Source organism: Rhodofomes roseus, assembly GCF_022264815.1.
Source record: "Rhodofomes roseus strain CIRM-BRFM 1785 chromosome Unknown C8Q71scaffold_19, whole genome shotgun sequence".
Taxonomy (NCBI): Eukaryota; Fungi; Basidiomycota; class Agaricomycetes; order Polyporales; family Fomitopsidaceae; genus Rhodofomes; species Rhodofomes roseus.
In genome coordinates, this window is record NW_025952975.1 from 9,951 (window position 1) to 34,082 (window position 24,132).

Consider the following 24,132-nt stretch of genomic DNA (forward strand, 5'->3'; position numbering starts at 1 on the left):
GTGGCAAGGGAATGAGGATGTGGCCAGCAGGGCCGTGTACTAGGTGAGTCCACCTGCCGCCCGTGTTCAGTCTGCCATCCCGACCATGCACGAGCACGGTCAGCCCCTCTACCCCCTCCCCGTCCGTCTTGCATGTCGCCGAGGCGTCGGCTCACCTCGCCCTGCACCCCGTCGCCCTCCCTCGCCCCTCCGCCCCACTCTACGCGCGCTGCACCGCGCCCGCTACCGTCGCGTGCGAGACGCGTCAGCCGGCACCTACGCGATGTAGCGTAGGACCGCCATCCCCTCGCCCTCTCCCCCTTCGTCTCGCGCGACACCGATGCGTCAGCTCACCTTGCCGCGCACCCCTTTGCCCTTCCTCGCTGTGATCCCCTGCACCCTGCGCGCTGGAATGCGTCGGCTGCCGTCGCATGCACGACGCGTCAGCTGGTGCCTACGCGATGTAGGGTAGCCGTTGCCCTCCCCTCGTCCTCCCTCGTCCCTCGCGCCTTCTCCGCCACCCGGGAACCGCCGCTGCACCTCGTGCACACAACCCGCCAGCCCGTCATCAAGACGTGGGCCTACGCTGCCACGTACAAGGCACACAACCGTGCTCCGAGTGCCTGCCAGTGGCCAGCATGCCCAAACATTGCGCCTCAAGTGGAGGCGACGCACAAGTGTAGCTGGAGTGAGCAAGAGGGGTGAGGAGCAGCGAGGAAGCAAGCTGTACAAGACGGACAATGACCTCAGTGCGTGCTCGGGACAAGCAAGACTATAGCATTTCAGCATACCTGTACAAGACGGACAATGACTACGAGGTACGTAAGTACTGTGTACGCAGAGAACAAAGACAAACAACTCACTCTCAGTGCGTGCTCGGGACAAGCAAGACTGAGGGCGATGGACGCAAGGGCACGAGTATAAGTGAGCGAGAGGACAATAGGTACAGAGGCACCATTGATGTACAGATATAGTAATGAACATTCGGGTACAGACGGCTGGCACATCGGGACGACCAGACGGAAAGGCACATCAGCGCGTAAGTGATGAAAGGTAACAAAAGTAAGTGCAAGTTGGATAAACGGTGGGTATAGCAAAAGCCGGAGAGTCAGTGAGTAACGACATATGGATTGTTTGCTCCAACATGCCTCTACCCTCTCCCCATCTGGTGTGTTACTGATGCTGCCGTACACCTTGCTGTGCACTCCCTCACACTCCCTCACTCCAATCCCCCGCTCCCTGCGTGCTAGAACATGTTGGCTGCCATCACATGCATGACGTGTCAGCTGGCGCCTACTGTTAGGTATATCTAATTGAAGTGTCTAAGGGCCTGTTCACTAATGAGTTCAAGTTCAAGTTACCGCTAACTCCTGTTAAATCCATCACGTGCAAGATTCTCCCCTCAGTGATGCAAAGTTGGCGCCCGGGCTTTGCACTGTCGCCATCTGTTGCTCATCGCCATCATGCACGTCTCCCTCAATATTGTGGGCAACGTACACCCCACTTTGCTTCAAATCTCGGATAGTTGTACAACATAACATATGGTTTGTTGTACTCGTATGCTCAAATCCTTTGTTATCATCACAAAGCCTACAAAATAATGAAGCATACAAATTTTCGCTCACTGTTGGGAACAGCAAGCATGAGGGCGGAACAGCTGGTGGGCAGGGCGGCACCCGGTGTTGGTTCTGATGGGAGACGACTGTCGCACACCACCGATGACCGCGGAAATTCTCGCATGTGATGGAGTTAACGGGAGTTAGCGGTAACTCGAACTTGAACTTGTTACCAAACAGGCCCTAAGTCACGAAGTCTGTCAAGTGGCTAGCGCCAACACGTGACTAACGGCACGAGCCTTCCTTTCTAAGAAAAGTCAGAACTTGCCTACTTGAGACTTAAGTCAAGTGACTAAGGAAGATCGTGCCAGACCTCTGATTGACTTGACTAGACTCACCTGTTGTGACCGTACCAAGGCCGATCGGTTCGGCTTTTGAACAATGAATACACGGGCAGTCAACCGAGGGTTTCAATAGGATTATTGTTCACATATGGAATATTCTAGGACTCTTTGTAGATATATAAACACTGTTGTAGAGTATGGATGAATAACACTCTCTTGAACTTCAGTCCATCGGTATGAGCCACTTGATTGTCCATAGCCCTGCGCTGGACACACTAAGGTCGATTGTACTTATAGCTGTGCGCTAAGTTGATCTACCTTGACCCCTTCAACAGTATAGCTCCGCGCTACTCTGAAGGGTTCAGTAAGAGTAAGCTTCACCGATATATGGTTAACAGTCAGGTTCATGCTTAGTGGCATCCTCAACTATTGTTGTAACGCTCTATTCACTATAGTTGTAACTGGATTACTTTGATCAACTGAGTTTCTTAGCTTCACTAAGAACGTAGGCACTACTGTGCCACTCTGGACTTAGTGTTGAAACTCGTTGAGCGAAATCGATTCTCGATCGACTGATCCTCATAGTCAATCACGCAAATCATTGTGTTAATCCTCTACACAATGAGATAATCCTCAATTCACTTCTTAACTAAGGCGACTACGATTAAGTAACTACCAACAGTTGTTACTAGGTAAGTACTCGGTAAGTTAGCAATCCCAGTCCATAACACCCCCTGTGCTGACAGGCCGCCAACAGATTAAGAATGGCTGCAGACATGGGTCCCAGATTTGGTACCCGTATTCCTACATAGGAATGGACCATATTGGCGATAAGGAATCTACCCCGAGATCGTAGTGGTTCAAGTGGTCATTACCTCCCCCCTTGGCTGGGATGCCCGCCAACCAAACAAGAACGGCTGCAGCTATGGCTCCCAAACTTCGTACCCATACTCCGACATATATATGGACCATATGGGCTATAAAGAACCTACCCCAAAATCGTAGTAGTTCCCATGCTAGTGGTCATGGCCTCCCCCCCTGTGCTGGGATGCCCGCCGGCCGAGCAAGAACCGCTGCAGCTATTGCTCCCAAATTCGGTACCCATAATCCCACATATGAATGAATCATATTGACTATAAAGAACCTACCCCGAAATTGTAATGGTTCACATGCTAGTGGTTGTGGCCTCCCCCCTTGGCTGGGATGCCCGCCGGCCGAGCAAGAACCGCTGCAGCTATTGCTCCCAAATTCGGTACCCATAATCCCACATATGAATGAATCATATTGACTATAAAGAACCTACCCCGAAATTGTAATGGTTCACATGCTAGTGGTTGTGGCCTCCCCCCTTGGCTGGGATGCCCGCCGGCCGAGCAAGAACCGCTGCAGCTATGGCTCCCAAATTTGGTACCCATACTCCTACATATATATGGACCATATTGACTATAAAGACCCTACCCCAAAATCGTAATGGTTCACATGCTAGTGGTTGTGGCCTCCCCCCTTGGCTGGGATGCCCGCCAGCCCAGAAGGAACGGCTGCAGCTATGGCTCCCAAACTTCGTACCCATGGTTCTACATACCAATGGATCATATGAGCTATAAAGAAGCTACCCCCAAATCCCCTTCCTTGGTCTCCTAGAATATGCCCTCCTGCCCATGGTACGCATTTTTCGCCCATAGCACCGGCATCAGACCTCCAATCGCCAAGCGGCTTGGCACCAATGTTCACACATACAAATGAAGCATTTCGCTATAAACAAGCTTCCTGCCAAGTGCTGTTGTTGTGGCTCTGCACATAGCAAAAATGCGCCTATTAACAAAAAGAATTGCCCACTGCTCGAAAACCGGTCCGCCGATTTCCCTGAAACTTTGCACCCATCATCTACATGATATAGACGTCCTACATACCAACTTTCAGCCCGAAATTCCGGTACCCTCTTTTGTAATTAATTCCTAACTGACCCCTATTAATCACGTCCATCATGATCCACACTCTCCTCTACAACCTTGTCGCCATCCCTGCAGATGGAAGTGATTTGAACCAGTGGAAGTGTCCACTTGTATGTTGGCTTGCTGTCTCAGGCCTGCGTGACGGTGGTCGTTTCATGCCTGCATACGACTACACGCGTGTCCTTGCAAAGTGGGAGTATCAATTACGGAACCTTCACCTCTATCAGGCAATCCAACGTGCAACAGAATATGAAGATAATCTCCTCGGGTGAGTTTCACAATCATTGAGAATCACACCATCTGACAACTTTGCAGTTCGGTGAGGCATCAGTGCTCAACTTACCTGGTGGACGGATCTATGACACCATGGAACTCATTACGTGACCACCAGCGTTATGCATCCTCACTTGTCCTACGCCAGGCTGCCCCCGCTAAAATCGATTGGTCAGACGACATGTCTAAAATCTCCTGCCTAGGCACCACCCTCGAGTTATCACGTCTGCGCACTGGTCTCCAAAAGATCTGCAGCAGTGTGGAATCACGCATGGAGAAGCTCTGCAATGGGAATCTTCTTCCCATCTCTGTTCCTGCCGACCTCACCGAAGACCTCACGGACATACGGCCTGGATTTTCGTGGTTGAAGCAGGGCCCGTTCATGGAGCCTAAGCTGGGGCTGCTTGAGGTGCTCTTCACCCATCCTGACTACTCCCTTGCAACAGTCGATCAGTTCGGTGTTTTCCGCTGGAAACATCAAGGTCTGCGCAAGTTGCGTGGGGATATTGCTGCTCTCACCGAAGAGCTTGCCGTCCTTTGTTTCATGACACCTGCCCCTCCTCCACGTGGTACTGAATTTGTCGACACCCGTCTCAGCAACGCACAGATTCCTCGGAACGTCCACAAGAGTTTTGGAACCTGGTTCATTCACCAGCGTACCAAGACATCCTCCCTCACGGAATCATTATCCTGGGTCCCAACTCTTTGTCCAGATCTTGTTGCTGGGCTTCTTGACTTCTTCCTTGTTGCAGTGCGCCCTCTTGAGTGCGTCGTGGCACATGCTCTTGATGGGCCATCTGGCCAGGCGAAGCACGAGGAGTTTGTTTGGATGGCAAACGGGAAACAGTACGACTCGGAGCAGTTCTCCCACATCCTCCAGCGCATCACAAGTGCGCATATGGGTGTTGGCCTCTCTCTTCATATCTGGCGTCATATTGCGGTATCCCTCATGCGCGAGTTCATCCCTCCGACATCGATCCAGGACAACTTCGGTGACAAAACGATGAACCACAACACCAACATGGCCCGCCGTATCTATGCTCGTGAAGTTGGACACCTCCCCTCCCTGACAACTGACGCTATGCTCGAGAGTCGCCGGTTTTGCGAGATGTGGCATGATGTCCTTGGAGTCGGGAAATCCCCTTGTCCTGTTCCCCTCCGTGCTACCAACTACCAACAACACGCGCATCTCACTGGGAACCATCCTGCTGCACCGGCTGCACCTGCAGTTGATGTTGCACAACTCACAGCTCTTGTATCAGCTTCAGTGAACACCAGCTTTGAAGCTCTGAAGGTCCACCTTGAGGACCTAATCCAGAAAGCGGTCGTCAATGGAGTCTCGGTAGCCATGCGATCCTTGTCACAGGAAGGTCCCCCTCTTCGCCAACCCCCTGTACCCCAATTCACTCCTCGTCCTCGCCCATACTCCCCCGGACTTCCAGACAGTTCAGCCTCTAAACCAGCAAACACCTCAGAATTGACATACTCTGTTGACCAGCGGGATCCATTCAAGCCTAGCTCTGATGAGGAGCAGGAAACCCAAGGCTCTATGGAGGTTGACAGCCAGCCTCTCAGCAGTGCTCCATCCTACCTCCAATATTCCACGCCTGTCCACTATGATGCGCCTAATCCTAGTCACAGGCCTACCTACATGACTGGTTCTGCGGCTGAGGACACCGCCTTTGTTGGAGTGTCCATTGCACGGGACCTCTTGCGCCAAGGATTGAACAATCCACACGCCTCATTCATATCCCACGCTCAGTATGAGCTTGTTGCATGCTCGCTGGCTCGTGACCGCAATGTCATTGGGATCCTACCAACTGGAGGGGGAAAGAGTATGTGCTATGAACTCCCTGCGCTTCTCTACCAGGATCAGCTCTCCATCGTCTTTGTCCCATTTGTATCCCTCATCCAGGATCAAATCCGCCGAGCCAGCGAGAGAGGGGTCAAGGCGGCAAAGTTCAGCCAATCCTCTGATCCAGCAAAGGACCTCCAAATACTGTTTGTCTCATGGGAGCATGCAGCTGATCGACGGCTTCAAAAGTAAGTGTCATATTTGTACTTGTCTGATGACACATGGCTTGACAACCCTCCAGTTTCATACAGTCCAATGAACAGCGGATCCACCGGCTCGTGATTGATGAAGCTCATCAAATCCTCACGGCAGGGGGCCAATTTCGACCCAAGTTAAAGCAGATTGATGTCTTGCGCACAGTCTCGCTGCCCAAGATCTACCTCTCTGCAACAATCAGCCCCGACCACCACCAGAAAGACTTCATAGAGAGCATCGGGATGAACGCTGGTTCCGTCAAGGTCATCCGTGCACCCACTGGGCGGAGGGAACTGCAGTACCACCAGTACAAGTTCCAAAAGGCAGACCACATCCTTGCCTTTGTCCACCGGTTCACCTATCAGTCATATCTGACTGGTATTGTACGCTCTGACTCACGTGTCATCATCTTCTGTCGACAAGTCGCCGATGCAGAGACAATCTCCAAGTCCCTTGGATGTCTCAAGTACTATGGTTCACTAGGACAAGACGAGCGCACGGAGACCCAGACCAAATGGATGGCTGGTGCCACATCAGCCCACCGCTGTATCGCTGCGACAAGTGCCTTTGTCCATGGAATTGATGCCCCATATGTCGACCTCATCATCTTCATCAATGCTCCCTTTGGTGCTGTCGACTTTGTCCAGGCAGCTGCCCGCGGAGGTCGTCGTGGTCGTCCATGTGTGGTTGTTCTGGCTCACATGGGGACTAAACTCACTGTACCCCAAAAAGACTACAGCCTGGCAGACATCATGAACAAGGTCACAGCAAACACAACACAGTGTCGGCGGCTTCTTCTGACAGAGGCAATGGATGGCGAGGCGAGGAAATGCATGACGGAGAGCTTTGACCAGCTCTGCGACATTTGCCAACCCAACACTCCTATCACTGAGCTCATGGCTCAGTGTGCTTCAGGACCTTTGCCCAATCCTGCATGTCTCCAGAACTTGCCAGGTATCCAGCCTGCCATTGCCCAAGCCGATGAAGATGACTACATGTTTGGCGACTTTGATGATGCAGACTTGGCACAAGTCGAGATGCCTGCCATAAACGGGACTAGTTTGCCTACTGGACAAGCGGTGAGCCCTATGTTCCATTATGCCAGTTCTGTAATTGATGTACATACAGTTCATTCAGTCGGACAACATTGCGAGAACAGGAATGCAACTCGAAGCTGCAAGTGGACGACTAGACAAGGCGGAGCGGATGGACCAGATCAAAGACCTGTCCAAATGCCTTGACCAGCTCTGTTCCAAGTGTCCTGTCTGCTGGGCCCTTGGTGGTCAGATCATTGACCGCCACGGGGAGCTGTTTGTTGACTGTGCAGACCATCTGGGCATTTCAAACACTGCCAGCACAAGGGCATTGTTTGATTTCAAGAGGAAAACCCAGCCAAAAGGAAGCAGTGTCCAGTACTGCTATGGCTGTGGCTCACCCATGGGTGCCTACATGCCAGAGAGTCATAGGGGCCAAAGCCCAGGCAAGAAATGCCCATGGAATGACTTGGTGGGCGTGACACTGTGGATTATTTTCCATGATGAAAAGCTTCGTCATGCTGCAAAGGCAGTAATCCCATCTACTTGTAGCACTTTGGACAATTTTGCTGTCTGGAGCTCACAGGAGATCTCACAAACTAGGTTCTCCAATGGTCTAGATGTATTCCTGTGGTTCTGTGAACATCGGGAGCTCATATAGAGATATCCCAATTTATAGCTGCCTGCTCTACTTAATATCCAAATCACAATCCTATGCTTATTCTGCACATGTAGTCTGCACATGAACAGTTGTACAAAGGCATGCTATTCATCATGACAAACATCAGTAACAGTGCCTACAATGTTGTACTAACCATCAGTACAAACATCAGTAAAAAGTGTACAAAAGTTGTACTAATGATCAGTACAAACATCAGTAAAAGGCGTACAAAAGTTGTACTAATGATCAGTACAAACATCAGTAAAAGGCGTACAAAAGTTGTACTAATGATCAGTACAAACATCAGTAAAAGGCGTACAAAAGTTGTACTAATGATCAGTACAAACATCAGTAAAAGTTGTACAAAAGTCGTACTAATGACCAGTACAAACATCAGTAAAAAGCGTACAAAAGTTGTACTAATGATCAGTACAAACATCAGTAAAAGTCGTACAAAAGTCGTACTAATAACCAGTACAAACATCAGTAAAAGTCGTACAAAAGTCGTACTAATGACCAGTACAAACATCAGTAAAAAGCGTACAAAAGTCGTACTGATGAGCTGTACTAAGCTGTAGTATGGGCCAGTACAAGCTTACAATGAGTGTAGCAAGAAATCACCCCAAGCGCGGTTACAATATTGTCGAAGGGCAAAAAGCAAAAGGGGATAAGGAATTATTAGAAGCGTGGTCACCGAGGCAGTATACCGTCATTAGCAGAGGAGTTCAATCAGAATATACCTGGATGTGAGCGACGGCCGACCATAGATCTCGAAGGAACAAAGGTAGCTGACGGGTTCGAACCCCCGCCTTAATGTGCTCCGAAGAGCATTCAACCACTACACCATTACGGCCACTAGGATAGTGTTCAAAATGACTTAAGTACATGACTTACATCCTTACGGAGCTTACTGTACTCGTCACAAACGTTGTATTGCTGTTGTATCGCGAGCGTGGTTTACTCTCAAGCATCAAATATATATATTGATCTGTACACTACTGTCACATTGTATACTAGGAGGCACAGCCCTCCGTATGCCCTGTAAACCGCCCGCCCATCATTGCGTTCGCTCGTGCACGGTGGGCTCTGTGCACAACAATGCACGCGCCGCAGCTTGCGTTCGCCGCGGCTGGACGCGTCGGATGCGCAGCCATTGAGCATGCGCTCACCGTCGTGCGTGCCCTCGCCGCCGTGCGTGCCCTCGCCGTCGTACGTGCACTCGCCGTCGTGCGTGCCCTCGCCGTCGTGCGTGCACTCGCCGCCGTGCGTGCACTCGCCGCCGTGCGTTCGTCCGGCACGCATTGTCGTGCAGGGACGTGACAGGCCTGCACTCGGCGGGCTTGCCTCCGGCGAGCCTGCACTCGTTGTGCGCACTCGTCGGGGTTGGGCAGATTGGGGGCGCATCCGGTGGCCGTCGTGCGTATGCTGGTCGGGCTGGTGTCCGTCAGGCGGGTCGTGGCCGTCGAGCCCTCGCAGGTCGTACCTGAGCGCGTCGGGCTCTCGTCTGACGCGCCCGTACGGCGGGCTACTGCTCGACGTGCTTGCGCGCGTCGTCGTGGGCTCGTCGCGATCGCTCGTCCGTGTGCGTCGAGCCGCGGTCGTCGGACGTGCTCGTCGAGCTCTTGCGAGTCGTACCTGTGCGCGGCGGGCTCTAGCCTGCTGCGCCCGTACGGCGGGCTGCTGCTCAGCGAGCTTGGGCGGGTCCTGGGCACGTCGCGATCGTTCGGGGCGGGCGTTGCACACCGTACCTGAGCGCGTTGGGCGGGTCGTCGCTTGGGCTCGTTGCGATGGCTCACGGGGGGCTCAGCCCGTGCGGCGGGCGTATGCGCGTGTAGCTCTTGTGCATCTCACCTGAGCGCGTCGGGCTCTCGCCTGATGCGCCCGTACGGCGGGCTGCTGCTCCGCGTGCTTGCGCGCGTCGGGCGGGTCGGCATGGGCTGGGGTTCGTCAAGCTCGTGCGCGTCGAGCCCACGCTCGTCGAGCCCCTGCCCGTAGCGGTGTGGCTGGGCTGGTGGGGCAGGTGAGTGCATGTCTCGCTCGTGCACGTCGGGCAGCAGGTGCCAGAGGGCTGTGTTCGAAGAGGGGGCGGTGGACTTACCTATGTAGACAGCCGTCCGTGCTGCCGTCCCTGCTACTACCCCTTTCCTTCCCTTGCCGCTGCACTTCCCTCCCCGTGGGCGCCCGACGCGCGATCTTCACATGCACGTCCGAGCAGCGAAGAAGGGACGCGATTGCGCATCCCATGGGCCACGTTCTGAGCCCGTCGCTTGACGACGGGCTCGTGTGGCGGGTGGTTGAGGGCCGGGTGGTCGTACGACGGCGCGAGGGCGGCGGCACAATGGGGGTGGGCAGTGGTGGGTGGCGGCTCGCCGTCGCACTTCCCGCGTCGCCTCGATCGCTGGGAGGCGGGGTTTCTCGGGTGCGGGGCCATGGCATGACGACGGGGCCGCGTTGGGCATTGGTGAGGTCACGGGACAGACGCCAGAGGGGGCACGCGGTGGGCGATGAACGGCGGGCGGTGGGGGCTGGTGAGTGAGCCGAAACGGACGGGAAGCGGCAGCGTACCTTGCTCGCGGCTCCAACCACCATGCTCCCCTCCATGCGCCCCTCCGAGGCTCCAGCGACGCACTTAGTGCATCGCTGGAGCATGTCGATCGCCGGTTGACGGGCGACGTTCGAACGCGCGGCCGGCCGACCGACGACGACGCATTTGCGCGTCGTGCTTGCCACGTCACGAGGCGGTCGCCAGTCGACGCGCTCGCGGGGCGTGTTGTAGAGGTGGGAGCGGCGGCTGCTGGTGCGAGGGAGGCGCAGTCTGGAAGGAGGAAGGCGAGAGGGGCGTGACGGGTCGCGCGGATGGCGACGCGCGGCCCGTCTCTTCCTGACGGGGGCGCGTGTGGCGGCGGCCTCGGTGTTGTCGACGTCGCAGGGGGTGTGTAGAGCGCGCGGGAGTGGCGGGCAAGAGTGCGGCGGCGCGGCGGTGGAGAGGGAGGGTAGGAGGAGGAGTGAACTTGGCAGAAGGCGACGCGCGTTCGGGGTTGAGCGCCCGCCCGGCAAGTGCCGACGCGCGCGCTCAGCGCCAGCGCGATTATTCCTCGACCTTTCGCCCACCTCTCGCGCGCCGTTTTTGCACGCGTTCTCTGCTTTCTTCGGGCGTTTGGTGCTTAAAAAATTGCTGCTTCGATTCCAGGTGATTATCTGTGATAATTTCGGGTTTTTCGTGGCTCACAAGCCGGTACAGCATGGCTAGTACTGCTAACCCGGTACCATCAAACCCTAAGCCTACGGGTGATCAGCCTACGGATAATCAGCCTACAAATGGTGAGTTGATCCTTGTTCTGTTCATCGTCTATTTACTTACTCTGTCCCAAGTCCCAACTGACACGTCGTTTCGAGTACAACCTCGACATAAGCGTGCCGTTCTGGACAAGTCGGGCCAGCCTTTGGCTGTCAACATAGGTGAGGATGACATTTGGCAAGGAGCATTCGACAACAATGGATCTCCGCTTGCTGCAGGGGCGTCGTTACCGGAGGAGGACGTAAGCATTGGTTTCCGTCTGTTGAATGGAGACGTAATGACTCGTATTTTTGTAGGGGTCACCGGGTTTGATAACAACCCAGCGGGCTGTTCCGCAGGCTGGATCTGTTGGTCCACCACGAGTGTCCAAGCGTCCACGGACTTCGACACCGCCGCCCGACGCTTCAATGGTGCCGCCCGACGCTTCGACGCTGCCGCCCGACGCATTGACGCAGCCGCCTGGCCCTTCGACGCCACTGCCCGACCCTGCGCCAAGAGCATCGAAGCGTACACGACGTGCAACACCTGAGTGGACTCCGACGCCTGCTCCCACGCCTGTTCCGACGCCTGCTCCCACGCCTGTTCCGACGCCTGTTCCGACGCCTGCTCCGACGCCTCAACTGGAACGTGCACCGTTTCCAGCAGCGGTGATGCGGCGAGAGCGGTCTGTCACGGTATGTGTTATTCTGTTGAGCCCTGTTCATGCTTAGCTCATGTTGCACCAGCCGGAAGAATTCAGTCGTGAAAGACTGAGAAAGAAGGGTCGTTTTGTACGTGTGCTTTTGTACATGGTCTACATCAGCTGAATTTGTCTTTAGAATAAGAATGCTGAGGCTCATGCTCGAGACCATACGGCGGGGATGGCTGCTGCAGCTGAGTCTAACAAGGCTGGGTCGTCCCTAGCCGATCTCGAAGCACGCCGCAAAGTCCATGTCCACAATGCGGTGCCTCATGCGATCTCAAGTCAGGCTTCGACTGTGCTCTCATGGACTACTGAAGGGCCTACAACTGAAAAGTGTGAGGCTGTTCAGTGCCATTGTTGTGAGTCTTCAATTTGACATGTGTGCTATGTACTTATGTACGAAGCGAGGAGAACGTTTGATGCCAACGACGTCGTTGTTGTGCGTCCCCGCCCGGGAATCAGGCGGAAAGATGTGAGTCCTACTTGTTTGTCCCTTCTGTACCATATACTGATTGATCAACCAGGGGTCTGTCCCAGAGAAAAAGACCTTTACTCACTGGGAATGCCTGACTATGGGAGCACGCAAGCACTATCAGAAGACTGAGGGTGGCGGAGTCGTTATCGACAAGGATCGACTCACACTTGACCGCAGCCTGACCGGTTGGCAGATCACGAAGATTGAGAAGAGCATCCGGCTGATGCGCGAGACGACTCGAGAGAAAGGACCGGCGCGGACTGATGAAGAGAAACGGAAGGCACGCGCAGCAAAGAAGCATAGGCGCAAGGTTGAGAAGGAGGCTCAGAAGAAGGTGAAGCGTGCAGATCGTGCTGCTTTGAAGGCTGCAGATAAGGGGAAGGGTAAGGAAGTGGCCGAGGATTTCAGTGGTTCAGATCTCAGTTCACTCCCAACCTCTGATGAAGACTAGCCTTATTCCCTGTCTGTGTTACATTAGGGCTTGCTAATCTCCTCATACTGTACATAGCGTGCACCATACACACATGCCCACTCATTCCCTATGCTCCCCACTCATTAGCTCATCTTTAATGTCTGTGCCTGGATATACTCACTTATAATGCTATACACACTCCTAATACCTCACCTGTGTGCTGACAGACCACGAGAGAATGCACAAGATCATGAGAAGGGTAAGAGATATATTGGCTGTGCTACAAGACAAACTATATACATGATAGCAAGGCCCACAGACTCATAGATAACAGGAACAGCCTTCAGACAACAAAAAGACAGCACCGTGGCACCCGCAGACATCGTGGCCACACTCTGACGGCAGCGCAGAACTCGCAGACGACGGCGCGCACCTTTCGTTCCACGACGGCGCGCACCTCGCAGACGACGGTGCAGGCCGCGCAGATGACGGCGGGGGCTCACAGGCGACAGCGCCGGGCCACGCAGACGGCGACGCGAGCCACGAAGACGGCGGCGCAGGCCTCGCAGAAGGCGGCGCAGGCCTCGCAGACGGCGGCGCGGGGCTCGTGCGGGACGCGGGGAGGGCTGGACAGGCGAGAGGGAGGACTCGCTCCCCAGCCGTCGTCGCAGCGGACGGACAGCCGGGGCTTGTTCGCGTCCAGCGGAGGCTTGGCGCGGGCGCGCTTGGCGCGTTCGTGCGCGCTGGGTTCGTGCACGGCAGGGAGTCCGCGTGGAGCCCGTCCGCTCTGCGCTCAGCACGGGCGGGGGGTCTCACAGCGGCGGGCGGGGCGTGCGCGGCGCATTCGCGCGGATCGAGCGTGCCCCCCAGGGCTGGGGCTCGCGTTCTTGCGATTCGCGTTCACCGGCCTGACGTTGGCGGGGGGAGCGATCGTCAGGTGTGCGCTCCCCTGGCTGGTGTTCGTCGCGCCCTCGCCCTTCGCGGCGTAGCGGGGCTCGTGGGGCGGGTGGGTGCTCGTCGCACTCGTGCGCGGCGGGTCACTCCTCGTCGGGCGGTGTTATTCGATGAGGGAGGGGGTGGTGGCACTCACCTGCACTAACGGCACTCCCTGCCGCGCCTTCCCTTTCTTCCCGCCGAGCTCCCCTGTCCATGGCTCCAGCGACGCACTTGTTGTGTCGCTAGAGCCGTTCGTGGCCACCCGACGCGCGATCTTCGGACGCGCGGCTGGGAAACCGACGGGGACGCGATAGGGCGTCCCGGGTGTAACGTCCGGAGCCGTCTCGTGACGACGGGCACGTGGGGAGGGCGGTTGAGGGCGCGCTGGGTGTACGAGGGCGGGAGGACGGAGGGGGGGGGGATAATGAGAGACGGCGGCGGCGACTCGCGCTCGCCGCCTCGCGTGGCCCCTCTTTTGCCGATGCGCCCGGGTGTGCTCTTGCGCACGGCGTGGCGCGTCTTCGACAGGGTCCGGGGTGACGCGCGAGGTGACAGGAGGGCGAGGAGGGCTGGTGGAGAGGGTGGGTATGCCAAACAGGAAGGGGGCGGTTACTTACCTGATTTTCCGGCCCTCCTGTGGGTTCTAACCCTCCCCTCCTTCCGAGTTCGGTACGCGTAGCTCCAGCGACGCTCTTCTGGCGTCGCTGGAGACGTTGGGGACGGGCGGCGCGCGGTCTTGGAGCGCGGTTGATTGCTCGCTGCCGCCGCGACTGGGCTGCGCGCGTGCCACGTCGCGGACGCGTCGCGCGTCAACCCGCTGGCAGGCCGCGTTGTCGAGGTGGGACCTGTCGCGCGAGAGTGCGCGGGAGGTGCGATGAAGAGGGTGAGGGTGGGAGGGACGGTGGGCAGCGGGGATCGAGCTTGCGTGTCGCCACTGGCGCAGCCCGTGACGTGGGCAGGCGACGAACGGGCAGAAGGGGAGACAGACTGCGTGGGGATGGGAGGGGTGAGGCCGGCGAGGTGGTGCGCTGGGTGGCGGCAGCCAGAGGTCGGCGGCGTGAACGCTCTGGCGCGTCGCGGCTGCCACGTCACTGCCCGTTTCGTGCAAACGGGTGCGTGCGGCGCGTTGCGCGCGTCGGGTGAGTCGTCAGGGGCTGCGAGGGAGACGAGGGTAGAGGAGAGGAGGCAGGGTGGGGGTGATATGGGCGGTCGCGCGTGCCATGTTGCACGGCTCGCATCTTGCCGGCGACGGCGCGCACGTGGTTGTTGAAGGCGTGGGCGGTGTCTGGCAAGATCGGCGGCGGTGGGCATGCAACGGAAGGGCGAGAGAGGCGGAGGGATGGGTGTGGCGACGAAGTGGAGGTTGGCGGGCTGTGGCTGAGCCCGGTGGCTGGGTGGCTGAACGTGGCTGAGCTTGCGGGGCGGGTACCTGCTTCAGGGGGGCTGACTGACTTCAAGACAATATATATGTATTTTTTTCTTAACACTACGGGCTACCGGTACTACATAGGGCTCGGGCTTACCCCCGCGAGCGTGTCCACAGGCCCGCTCGCCCGGTGTTTGCGTGTCCATGCTCGTCGAGCTTTTGCTCGCCACACCTGGGAGCATCGGGCTGTCGCTCGCTGCACCCGTGTGGTGGGCTGTTGCTCGGCGTCGCGCTGTTGTTGTGTGGCCGCCATCGCGTGCGTCTCGCCTTTGCTTGTTGAGTTGTAGCTCGTGGGGCGGGCATCGGGCGCACGCGGGTGCACTGCGCTGCATGTGTTCGACGGCGGGGCGAACTGCTGCGCGGTGGGCTTGCGCGAGTTGTGCGTAGGCTCGTCGTACGCCGGGCGTGGGCTTGTGCTCGTCGCGTGTGCAGTCGGCGGGCTTGCTGTCGTTGCGTTAGCGCTCGAAGCGCGCTTGTGTTCGTCGAGCCCCTGCTTGTCGCGGTGTGCCTGGGCTGATAAGGGCGGGTGGCTGCTCATCGAGCCTGTCAGCGCGTCGTGTTCGGTGAGGGTGTGGTAGTGGGCACTCACCTGCACCAACGACGCTCCCTGAGGCTACATGCCCCCTTTGCTGCAACACTACCCTCCCCTTGGCTCCAGCGACGGTCTTGTTACGTCACTGGAGCCCTTTGCGAACACTCGCCGCGCGGTCTTCGCACGCGCGTCTGGACGGTGAGTTGGGACGCGGAAGCGCGTCCCACGTGCCACGTCCTGAGCTCGTCTGTTGCAGACGGGCCTGGGCATGCCCTTGTGGACATCGCGGGCGGTGTTCTGCCGGGGCTGTGGTGTTGAGGAGGAGGGAAGGGCAGCGAGCTGGGACTTACCAGGCGATGTCCTGCAGCCCTCTCCTCGTCAGAATTCTCGCTCTAGCTCCAGCGCCGCTCTTGGCGCGTCGCTGGAGCTTCGCTTGGTCGCGTGTCGCGCGATCGTGAGGACTGCGGCAGGCCCCGGGCGTCGCTGGAGCCGTCCGTGGTCGCGCGCAACCTGGGCGCTGTTGCTCGGCGCGTCGCGCGGCCCGTCTTGACGATGGGCTCGCGGGGTGTATGCCTGACATGCGGTGGACGGTGCGAGGCGGGGGTTCGGGGAGAAGAGGAGCGGCGGGGTAGGGATGGTGGGGACAGGAGGGACAGCGGCGGCGTCTGGGCGCTGACGGGACCAGTCGCGCCGATGCTGAGGGCGCGGGCGATGTTGTGGGGCTTGAGGGGCGGCGTTGGTGCGACGGCAGGTTGGGGGTGGGTGGGCTGAGTGGCTGAAGGGCGGGCTGGGTGGCTGAAGGGAGGGCTGGGTGAGTCTCAGCAGCGGCGGCCACTCACCATGGCTAGCCGCGTCCTGCGGCGGACCTCTCCTGCGCCAGTGCACATCCTACAAGTCCAGCGACGGCCTTGGCGCGTTGCTGGAGTCGTCCCTGGCTGCCCGAGGCGCGATCCCGAGGGTCGGCGCGGTCCGTCGACGCGGCTCTTGCGCGTCGCGAGTGCCACGTCACGGCCCGTTTCTTGCGAACGGGCCGGTGCGTCGTGTTGCGGGTGATGCGGTGGTCTTTGGAGGGTGCGAGCAAAGCGAGGGGGAGAGGGGAAGGCGAGGGGAGGACGAGGAGCTGGGCGGCCGAGCGTGTCGCGACGCGCGGCCCATCACGTGCCAACGCGCACGCGCGTGCGCTCGGTGACTGCGCGGGCGATCTTGTGGAGCGTCGAGGGCGGCGGGCGTGCGACGGATACGCGAGAGGGTCGGCGGGCTGGGTGGCTGAGAGCGAGAGGTCGGCGGGCTGGATGGCTGAACCCGGCGGGCTGGGTGGCTGCAGCCACAAGTCCGCGGGCTGGCGCTTGGACGCTCGCGCGTGTCACGACTTACCGCATTCGGTAAGTAAGTTACCGAATGCGGTATCTCCGAGGATTTCGGCCTCTCGGGGCCCCCGGGGTAGAAGGGTAGTGTTAGGATTGGTTCGTCCGTGGTCGTGAGGCGGTCCAGCTCGACTATCTCCTCGTCGGCTACTTCCTCAACAGTGGTTCGTAGAGATGCAAACCCAGGCTTGGTTCTAGTCTCGGGGATCGGTTCTGACACTTCGCGCTTCACCCAGTCAATGGTGGGGTTCAGCTGCTGCAGCCAGTTCCACCCAAATAGTACGTCCTGCTTGCCGATGCTACAAACGTAGGCTGGGATATGGCGTCGTGTTCCAGCCCAGTCGTAGATGAGTTGGACACGATGCGTGATCGTTCCTTCTCTGTTGGGAGTGCCGTCAACATTGAAGACTCGTATCTGGGCGTCCAGCTTCTCGGGGACTATCCCTGAGCGCACAAGCATGCGAGGGTGGATGAACGTGGATTGTGCTCCACTGTCGATGAGGGCTTTAGTGTTGACGATTTTCGAGCCTCGCACAGTAATCGGAATAAATAGTGATCGATTGCTGTCGTTGGATACGTGCGAGACATACAAGGGTCCTTCTGACGTCAAGGCAGAGGACCTTACTGAAAACCCTTCAACAGTTCTGGGAGCACCTCCGCGCGTTCTTCCTCCGTCATCGAGCCCCAGTCTTCGACGACTCGGACTCGAGTGGTCTTCTGTGGCTGCTGTTGCGGTCTGCCTCGACCTCGGCCAAAGCCTCCTCCACGGCGTGGATTGTCCGTGCACTCACGCCCGCGGTGTCCGGGTTTGTGGCATATGAAACAGAGTCCATCGCAGATGTGGCGCATCCGTTCCTCTTGTGTCATCCGGTCGATGTCCATCGGCTCGTCAACGCGTCCATAGGGGTTGGCAAGGATGCGGTCAGGCTGGTGCTGCGCCGAGAGATTGCGAGCCATCTCGACGTACCCATCGAAGTCTGAGGGAGGTGGGTAGTGGCTGGAAATCGACCTCCAGAGCTCGGGTCAAATGGTGTTCTTCAACTCGTAGATCTTGTTGCGCTCTTCCGTGACACCCGCACGAGCGAGGAGAGTGATTAGGAGGTTAAGATAGTCATTAGTGCCCATCTTTCCTTGTTTGAGGGCTCGCAACGTCGACGTGGCCTGGTCCTGGGCACGGTGAATTGGGAAGGCTTTACGAAGCTCCTTCTTCAACTTGTCATAGGTGTTAAACCGTCGTTTCCCTTCAGCAGTGGCCTGCGTGTCGAGAGTCTGGTGGAGGAGGAGCCAGTTGGCTGTCTGTGTCGATTCACGATCGAGGTAGGAGAGGAGGAGGGCGATCTTCTGCGAGTCGGGGACTTTCTCGTATCCTGCGGCGATGAGGTAGTTGTCGATGTCATAGAGGAAGGTCTCAAGCTTAGCCGGGTCTCCTTTGAATCTCCCTGGCTCTTTCACTTTGACCTTCTCGGTAACGGCGGCGCGGGCGTCGCTGCCACCTGAATGGGCTTCCAGCGCCGCAATGCGCTGGTCCTTCTCGGCAATCAGATTGTACAGCTGCTGAAGCTGTGCTTGGGTCGTTGATTCCGTCATCTCGGGGTTTAGATAGTGATCAATCTCGGGGCTGATGTCGGTTTCGGTGTGGGTCTGATGCTGCGCCTGCTCAAACACGTTCTGGGGTGCTGATCCAGAGGTCACAGGGATCTCGGGTTCGTCGGATTCGTCGGACTCGTCGGCTTCAATCTCCTTAGACTGTTGGGAGATTGATCGGAGGAGCAATGCGGTCGCTTTCGGTTCGGGCTTCGGAAGGTTCGCTTTGGCTTTAGCAAACCGGAGTTCGTCGAGGACAGCTGCAGTGAGGGATGGGTAATCCTTCTGCGGGACGTCCTTGTGGAAGTGGTACCAGTGCCACTCGTTCTTCTCGTCCTGCCGTGGGCGGATCCCAAGGGGAGAGGGTTCGTGGTCGATGTAGAATACTCGGAGGGTAGGATCCCAGAGGAGAGTGCCTTTTAGCGCAGGCAGTCCGTAGATACTGGGTTCGATTTGGCGAAGGTCCGAGGTATCCACCTTGGCGAAACTATCGACCTATCGTCGAGCGGCGTTGTTCACCCTAAGCAATTGGATAGCGGAATGACGTTCGAGGTCTTGAGATGGGATAGCTACACCAGAGGAATGGTGGCAGAGGGCACGTTCGACCTAATGTTACGCGACGGGTAGGAGCGGGACAATGATGAAGGCGATAGCCAATACGAGAACAAACTTCTACTGAAGACGCTGCCTTTAACAAGGGCTTACTCTTGTCTAGAGTCTAGATCCGTTGTGGCGTTCGAGAGGACGAGCCGTGCTGGCTTCCTCAAAGGCTCCTGGTCGGTCGGGCCTATCTGAGCTTGGTCGTCACCTGCCGCTAGGGCGTAGGGGAAGTGGGCAAGCGAAGGAGATAGGATTCAAGAGTTAACCAGGTCGAACGTGAAGTTCGACCGCTACTGTACAACGAGTTTAAATACAAGAGACAATGCGATCAACGCGGAGAGATACGTAAGCAGATCACCGGGGCAGTGTCCGGTAGCATATGGTACAGATGGCGGCCCACGGCTACAGGTGGCCGCCCGAGATAGATAATCACCGCACGGGGTGATGAGGATGATACGAATGATGCAGATCATACTGATGAGATGCGAAAGGACTAACTGTTCCGTAACATTCGTGACACATTGCACAGCTCCGTCTTCACGGTCTAACCTTCCAATCTCGATCTCCTGTGATGATCTAATCCATCTCAGATCATCAAGGGTGCACAGAACGTAATCAAGGATGACACTGCGCAACAATGTTAAGTGTCAATGAAATGATTGCTTAATCGTTATGATGAATTACTATCCTTTGTACTGCCAGATGCAAACAATCAGGCTAGGATTACCCGCATTTATGAATGACTTAAAACTCACGTCCTCCATTGGGACGGCTATGTTCACCCTCTTTCAAGAAAAGTGCGCCATTGGGGCACTCTCACACAGGCCGCCCGTTGATTTAGTGAATCCCAATTTGCTCGCGTAAAAAGTGTGCCTTTGGTGCATTTGTGCACGAGCTGCCCATTGGTTTACTTCATCCCAACTCGGACGCGCAAAGAGTGCGCCGATGGTGCACTTGTGCGCAGATCCCACTTGCAGTCGACTGTTCCACTCACTCGTTCAAAAATGCGCCATTGGTGCACTTATGCACGAGAACGGCAACGCGCTCGAGCGGGGTGCCTGCGCGCCCAGGTGCGTCATTGGCGCACTCGCGCTTACTCATGCCATTGATGCGCCTAACTGCCTCTCCCACGGCAGCCCGCCGTGTGGCATCGGCTCGTGTGTGTTCCAAGGCAATTTCTACTAGCATGTTCTTACACAAGCCCCCTACTTGGGGCCCAGTCTGTTCAACCTTCATGTAACCTTCATGTACAGCAAACACTACGGCGTAAGCCACAATGAGCACATTCATGATCCACTCATCTGCTTTGTCCCAAAGGGTGTCCGCCTACCGTGTTCGGCTGGGTCAATCATCGAACGCGCGACAGATCGCCACGCGTACCGCTGATTGACCCAGCTCGCCCACTGGAAGGCTTCCACCCTTTTGTGAGCCCGCAGATCGTCGATCACCTAAGGTTTTCTGTGGGCAAATGTGCGTCATTGGCGCACGCGCGCGTGCTTGTCGGCTGCACACTGGCCGCCCACCGCGGCATGCCCCGTTGGTGCACATGGGCGAGCGCTGAGGCCATGCGCTGGAGTGCGCCAATGACGCACCCCGGCGCGGCCAAGTCATGTGCATTGGAGTGCGCCGGCGGCGCAGTGTTCTCCCTGTGCACCGTTGGCGCACCTAGGGCCAGCGCTTAGGGGCCAGGGCCAGCGCTTACGGGCTAGGGCCAGCGCTTACGGGCTAGGGTGGGCGCCTACTGCGACCCTACCCGACCCTACCTAGTCCCTTAACCACGCTGACCCCCTGGACTTAGGTGAAGGGGGTATAATCTCATACAAAGTGCAGCCCCCAATCTGCTCTCAGAGTTGTGGATATTTGTAATTGCCTTTTTTTCTACAGGGGTTTCCCCGCATCCTTTCTCAACCCAGAGGCTTTCGCTCACATCCCTGATATGCTCATTGGTGAAGCTCTTCATGATACCACTGAGCAGAAGCAAGCTGCCAAAGGCCCAAGAGGCAAACACATGGCCTGTATTATAGGTCATTGGCGCCAATCATCTCCTGTATGTTCTCCTTCATATATACCAATTTCTATGATTATTGACTTCTCCACAGAAGATCACCAAGACCAGGTGGCACAGAAACAATGAACAGAAGGTTCAGGCTGTTTTGTGTGATCCTTTGTTCAAACTTCTAAAGTGAGTTCTACCTTGTCTTGACACCTCATAACCTCATGTTTTCCACCAGTCAGTTCATTGAAAGCACAGTAGAGGCTGTCTTTCCAGCTGTTTATCAAAGGTTCAAAAAGTCTGCAGAGTGGCATGCATTGCACACTGGCTTATCCCCACTCTTTGGTGGTTTCTGGGACTTCTGTCTCAATGGAAGCTTTCCCAATGAGCCCCGTGTTCATTGCATGCCTCATACAGATGCTAAGAATCCTGTTGGGATATGTGTTCTGATGGTTTAAGTCCTTCCTAACTGTGAGTTATCAGCCACATTCCACATCCCTTACAAATGAAATACTTTAATCTAGCCAAGTTCAATTCAAAGCACCGCTCCTGGCTTGTGGTATGGGAAGCTGGGATTGTTGTTGAGCTGCCCCCCTGGACCCCTGTCATATATCCTTCCTCCCTCTTTCTGCATTTCAATATTGATATCCATGGTAAGTACACCATTCACAACTCCATACTTATCATGTTCTGATCTAACTTATGCAGATCTCAAGTTTGTACACACTGATGGTAGTGTGCCTACAAGGGAGAACTGTGAGACAATGGAAGGAGATGAATGTGGTCGTGGATCAATGGTCTGGTTCAACATGGCTACCATGCTTCAAACATTGGAGACAGGACATATGACATTGAAGGAAGCAGCAAAGGCTGGAGCTACCACTACATTTGACTACAACAAAGAGGTAGATAACTTGTTCCCCACTCGTGTATGAGATGTCTATGGATTAGTACCCAATGTTTATGAGCAGTGAGAGTGGTTTCTGTACTCAGAGCTTAGGACAAAACCCCCAACGTTCCTCATCAAGGTGTTTAGGGGCGACACATGGCGGACACACGGCGTACATGGTAAGGGCTGACAGCTGCAACTGAGACAAATGCTCAACTGGCATATCGGACCCTGCCGGGCGCAGCAGCGGCGAATAAGACAAGTGTATTGCCATAAGTAGTAGGCAACCTGCCCAATAAGAAAACCATAGCTGATACAGGGCAAATGGGCTTGTTATGAGCTTGTAAAAATGTGCAAAATCCTGATAATATGATAAGAAGCTAAACAGGTACAGTTGGTCATCATCAATGACACAGGTCAGTGATAGACATGACACACAAGCAATAATATGCTCACTAGTGTTCAAATTGCCCAATATTGCTCATCTTTGCTGTATCACAGAAGCAACTGACACATACAAAGTCATTCAACTGCATGAGGTCACTGTCCTGATGATTCAGTGAGTATCTGGAGCAGACACAGGTGCTTTGACTTATGCAGAGGCACATGTAGATTTTTTTGTTTTGCACTTTCCAGCCCAACCAGCCACTGTAAGTGCTTAGGAATATTACTGTATACTCTTTGAACGGATGGCTATCAGATGGGCATACTATGTCTACTATGATTACTTACTAATTGACTGTATACAGTGTGAGCGCTGGCAGGCCACAGCAGCCAGCCAGCCTGTAAGTCACATGATGAAAGCCACCAGTTGCCATATTGGGCGCCACTGGAAGGTGTTTCATGGGCCCTCACCCCAGGACAGAGCAGCCAGCCACAGCATTTATTTGTATCTGTTGGTGCAAGTCGCGTCGTCTGGGAGTTTCAAATTTTAGGTCCCACTAATAGGACATTAGTATCAGTTACTTAACTTTGCTTATCTGGGCCTCAAAAAGTCACATGGACTCCTTCCAAATCGGGTGCCACTGTAAGGCGTTTCATCCCCTCCAGTCATAAGAATGATTCCTTCGTACCTCAGGGATCGTAATAGGCAATACAAACCTTTGTTACCGTGACCAATATCGCTATACCTATCAACTCGGCAATTAATTCGTTATTCAGCTGTCTACAACTTATATAAGAACCATAACAGGACAGAGCCCAAATATGACAGGAAGATCAAGCAAGATCAAGGGAAAATCATTTTCTGACATGATCACTCACCCTTTGTAGTTTACTTATAGCATCTGTTCAGTCATGAATGATCCTAGATATAGTATACATACATGAAAGCCATCAATTGGCTGAGTATACTCTTGCAGTTATTGCATTGTAATGATTAGTGAGGCAAAGAAATGCAAAATAAGTCAATCTGCTTGTCCCACTAGATATGCCAGGTTTGTACTAGTCATGACAAAAAGTATTTGCACATATCTTATCAAAATTATACATGCCTCAAGGAGTGTGTAAAATAACCAGATCAATGTCCTAGCCTTAGGAAAGGCATAATCACATTCAATTAAACAATGAAGAAGAGGATTTGTTAATTGTACACATGTAGACCATGAGCTCAGTTGTTGTTCATGCCATTTTTGTAAGGAAGTCTGGCTGTGTAAGTTAAATCACTCATGTCAGATTTCCAAATAGGGGAAATGTATCCAGAAGAAGGACTTGATTGTACTGATGTGACAGTAGTGGACATAGGGGTGGCGTGCTCTTAGGATTATAACTGAAGGAATTGTAATGCCAGGCATGGCCCACTCCCCAGCAAGTCAGAACAGGTTAGAAATTAACCCTGCATCATACCCCTAAACTACAAAGATAGGTGGAACAGCAGTTAGTTGCCACAAAATTCAGGAAGCACTGTCTTGGCACTATCTAAGACAGTATCTACTTATATGGTGTGATGCTGCTGAAGCAGCAGTATCCCAATGAGGAGTCAGGATTGTGTTGAGTACATAGCAATGGCTCTAGGATTGACACAGGATAGGATGGGATGCATAAAGGTGGTGATACATGATTAACACAGGATTGAATTGAAAATTCAAGGGCT

General features: G+C 55.4%; 2 protein-coding genes across 2 annotated transcripts; both read left to right on the forward strand.

Annotated features, from left to right (window-relative positions):
• Positions 1-3,863: 3,863 nt before the first annotated feature.
• On the forward strand, positions 3,864-6,765 carry C8Q71DRAFT_713220 (uncharacterized protein; the record flags this gene model as incomplete). Its single annotated transcript, XM_047920904.1, has 5 exons — positions 3,864-4,099; positions 4,147-4,822; positions 4,985-5,738; positions 5,796-6,147; positions 6,201-6,765. Coding segments are annotated over 5 exons (2,583 nt in total), but the record flags the coding sequence as incomplete, so codon positions are not given.
• Positions 6,766-8,947: 2,182 nt separating this feature from the next.
• Positions 8,948-23,290, forward strand: C8Q71DRAFT_725793 (uncharacterized protein; the record flags this gene model as incomplete). The annotated part of the gene is made up of 43 exons (XM_047921716.1): positions 8,948-9,130; positions 9,162-9,680; positions 9,706-9,869; positions 9,956-10,377; positions 10,410-10,646; positions 10,790-11,039; positions 11,082-11,170; positions 11,222-11,388; positions 11,444-11,821; positions 11,858-11,917; positions 11,966-12,188; positions 12,234-12,301; positions 12,354-12,687; positions 12,944-12,975; positions 13,051-13,722; positions 13,876-14,233; positions 14,477-14,823; positions 14,925-15,077; positions 15,163-15,334; positions 15,366-15,440; positions 15,466-15,641; positions 15,737-15,808; positions 16,007-16,372; positions 16,459-16,643; positions 16,681-16,992; positions 18,795-18,923; positions 18,987-19,181; positions 19,281-19,338; positions 19,384-19,503; positions 19,749-19,769; positions 19,861-19,998; positions 20,027-20,228; positions 20,476-20,779; positions 21,043-21,205; positions 21,258-21,340; positions 21,390-21,592; positions 21,676-21,804; positions 21,860-22,056; positions 22,103-22,219; positions 22,429-22,456; positions 22,542-22,599; positions 22,790-22,825; positions 23,233-23,290. The coding sequence occupies 43 exons, from the start codon at positions 8,948-8,950 to the stop codon at positions 23,288-23,290; spliced, it is 8,253 nt and encodes a 2,750-aa protein (XP_047775870.1).
• Positions 23,291-24,132: the final 842 nt, after the last annotated feature.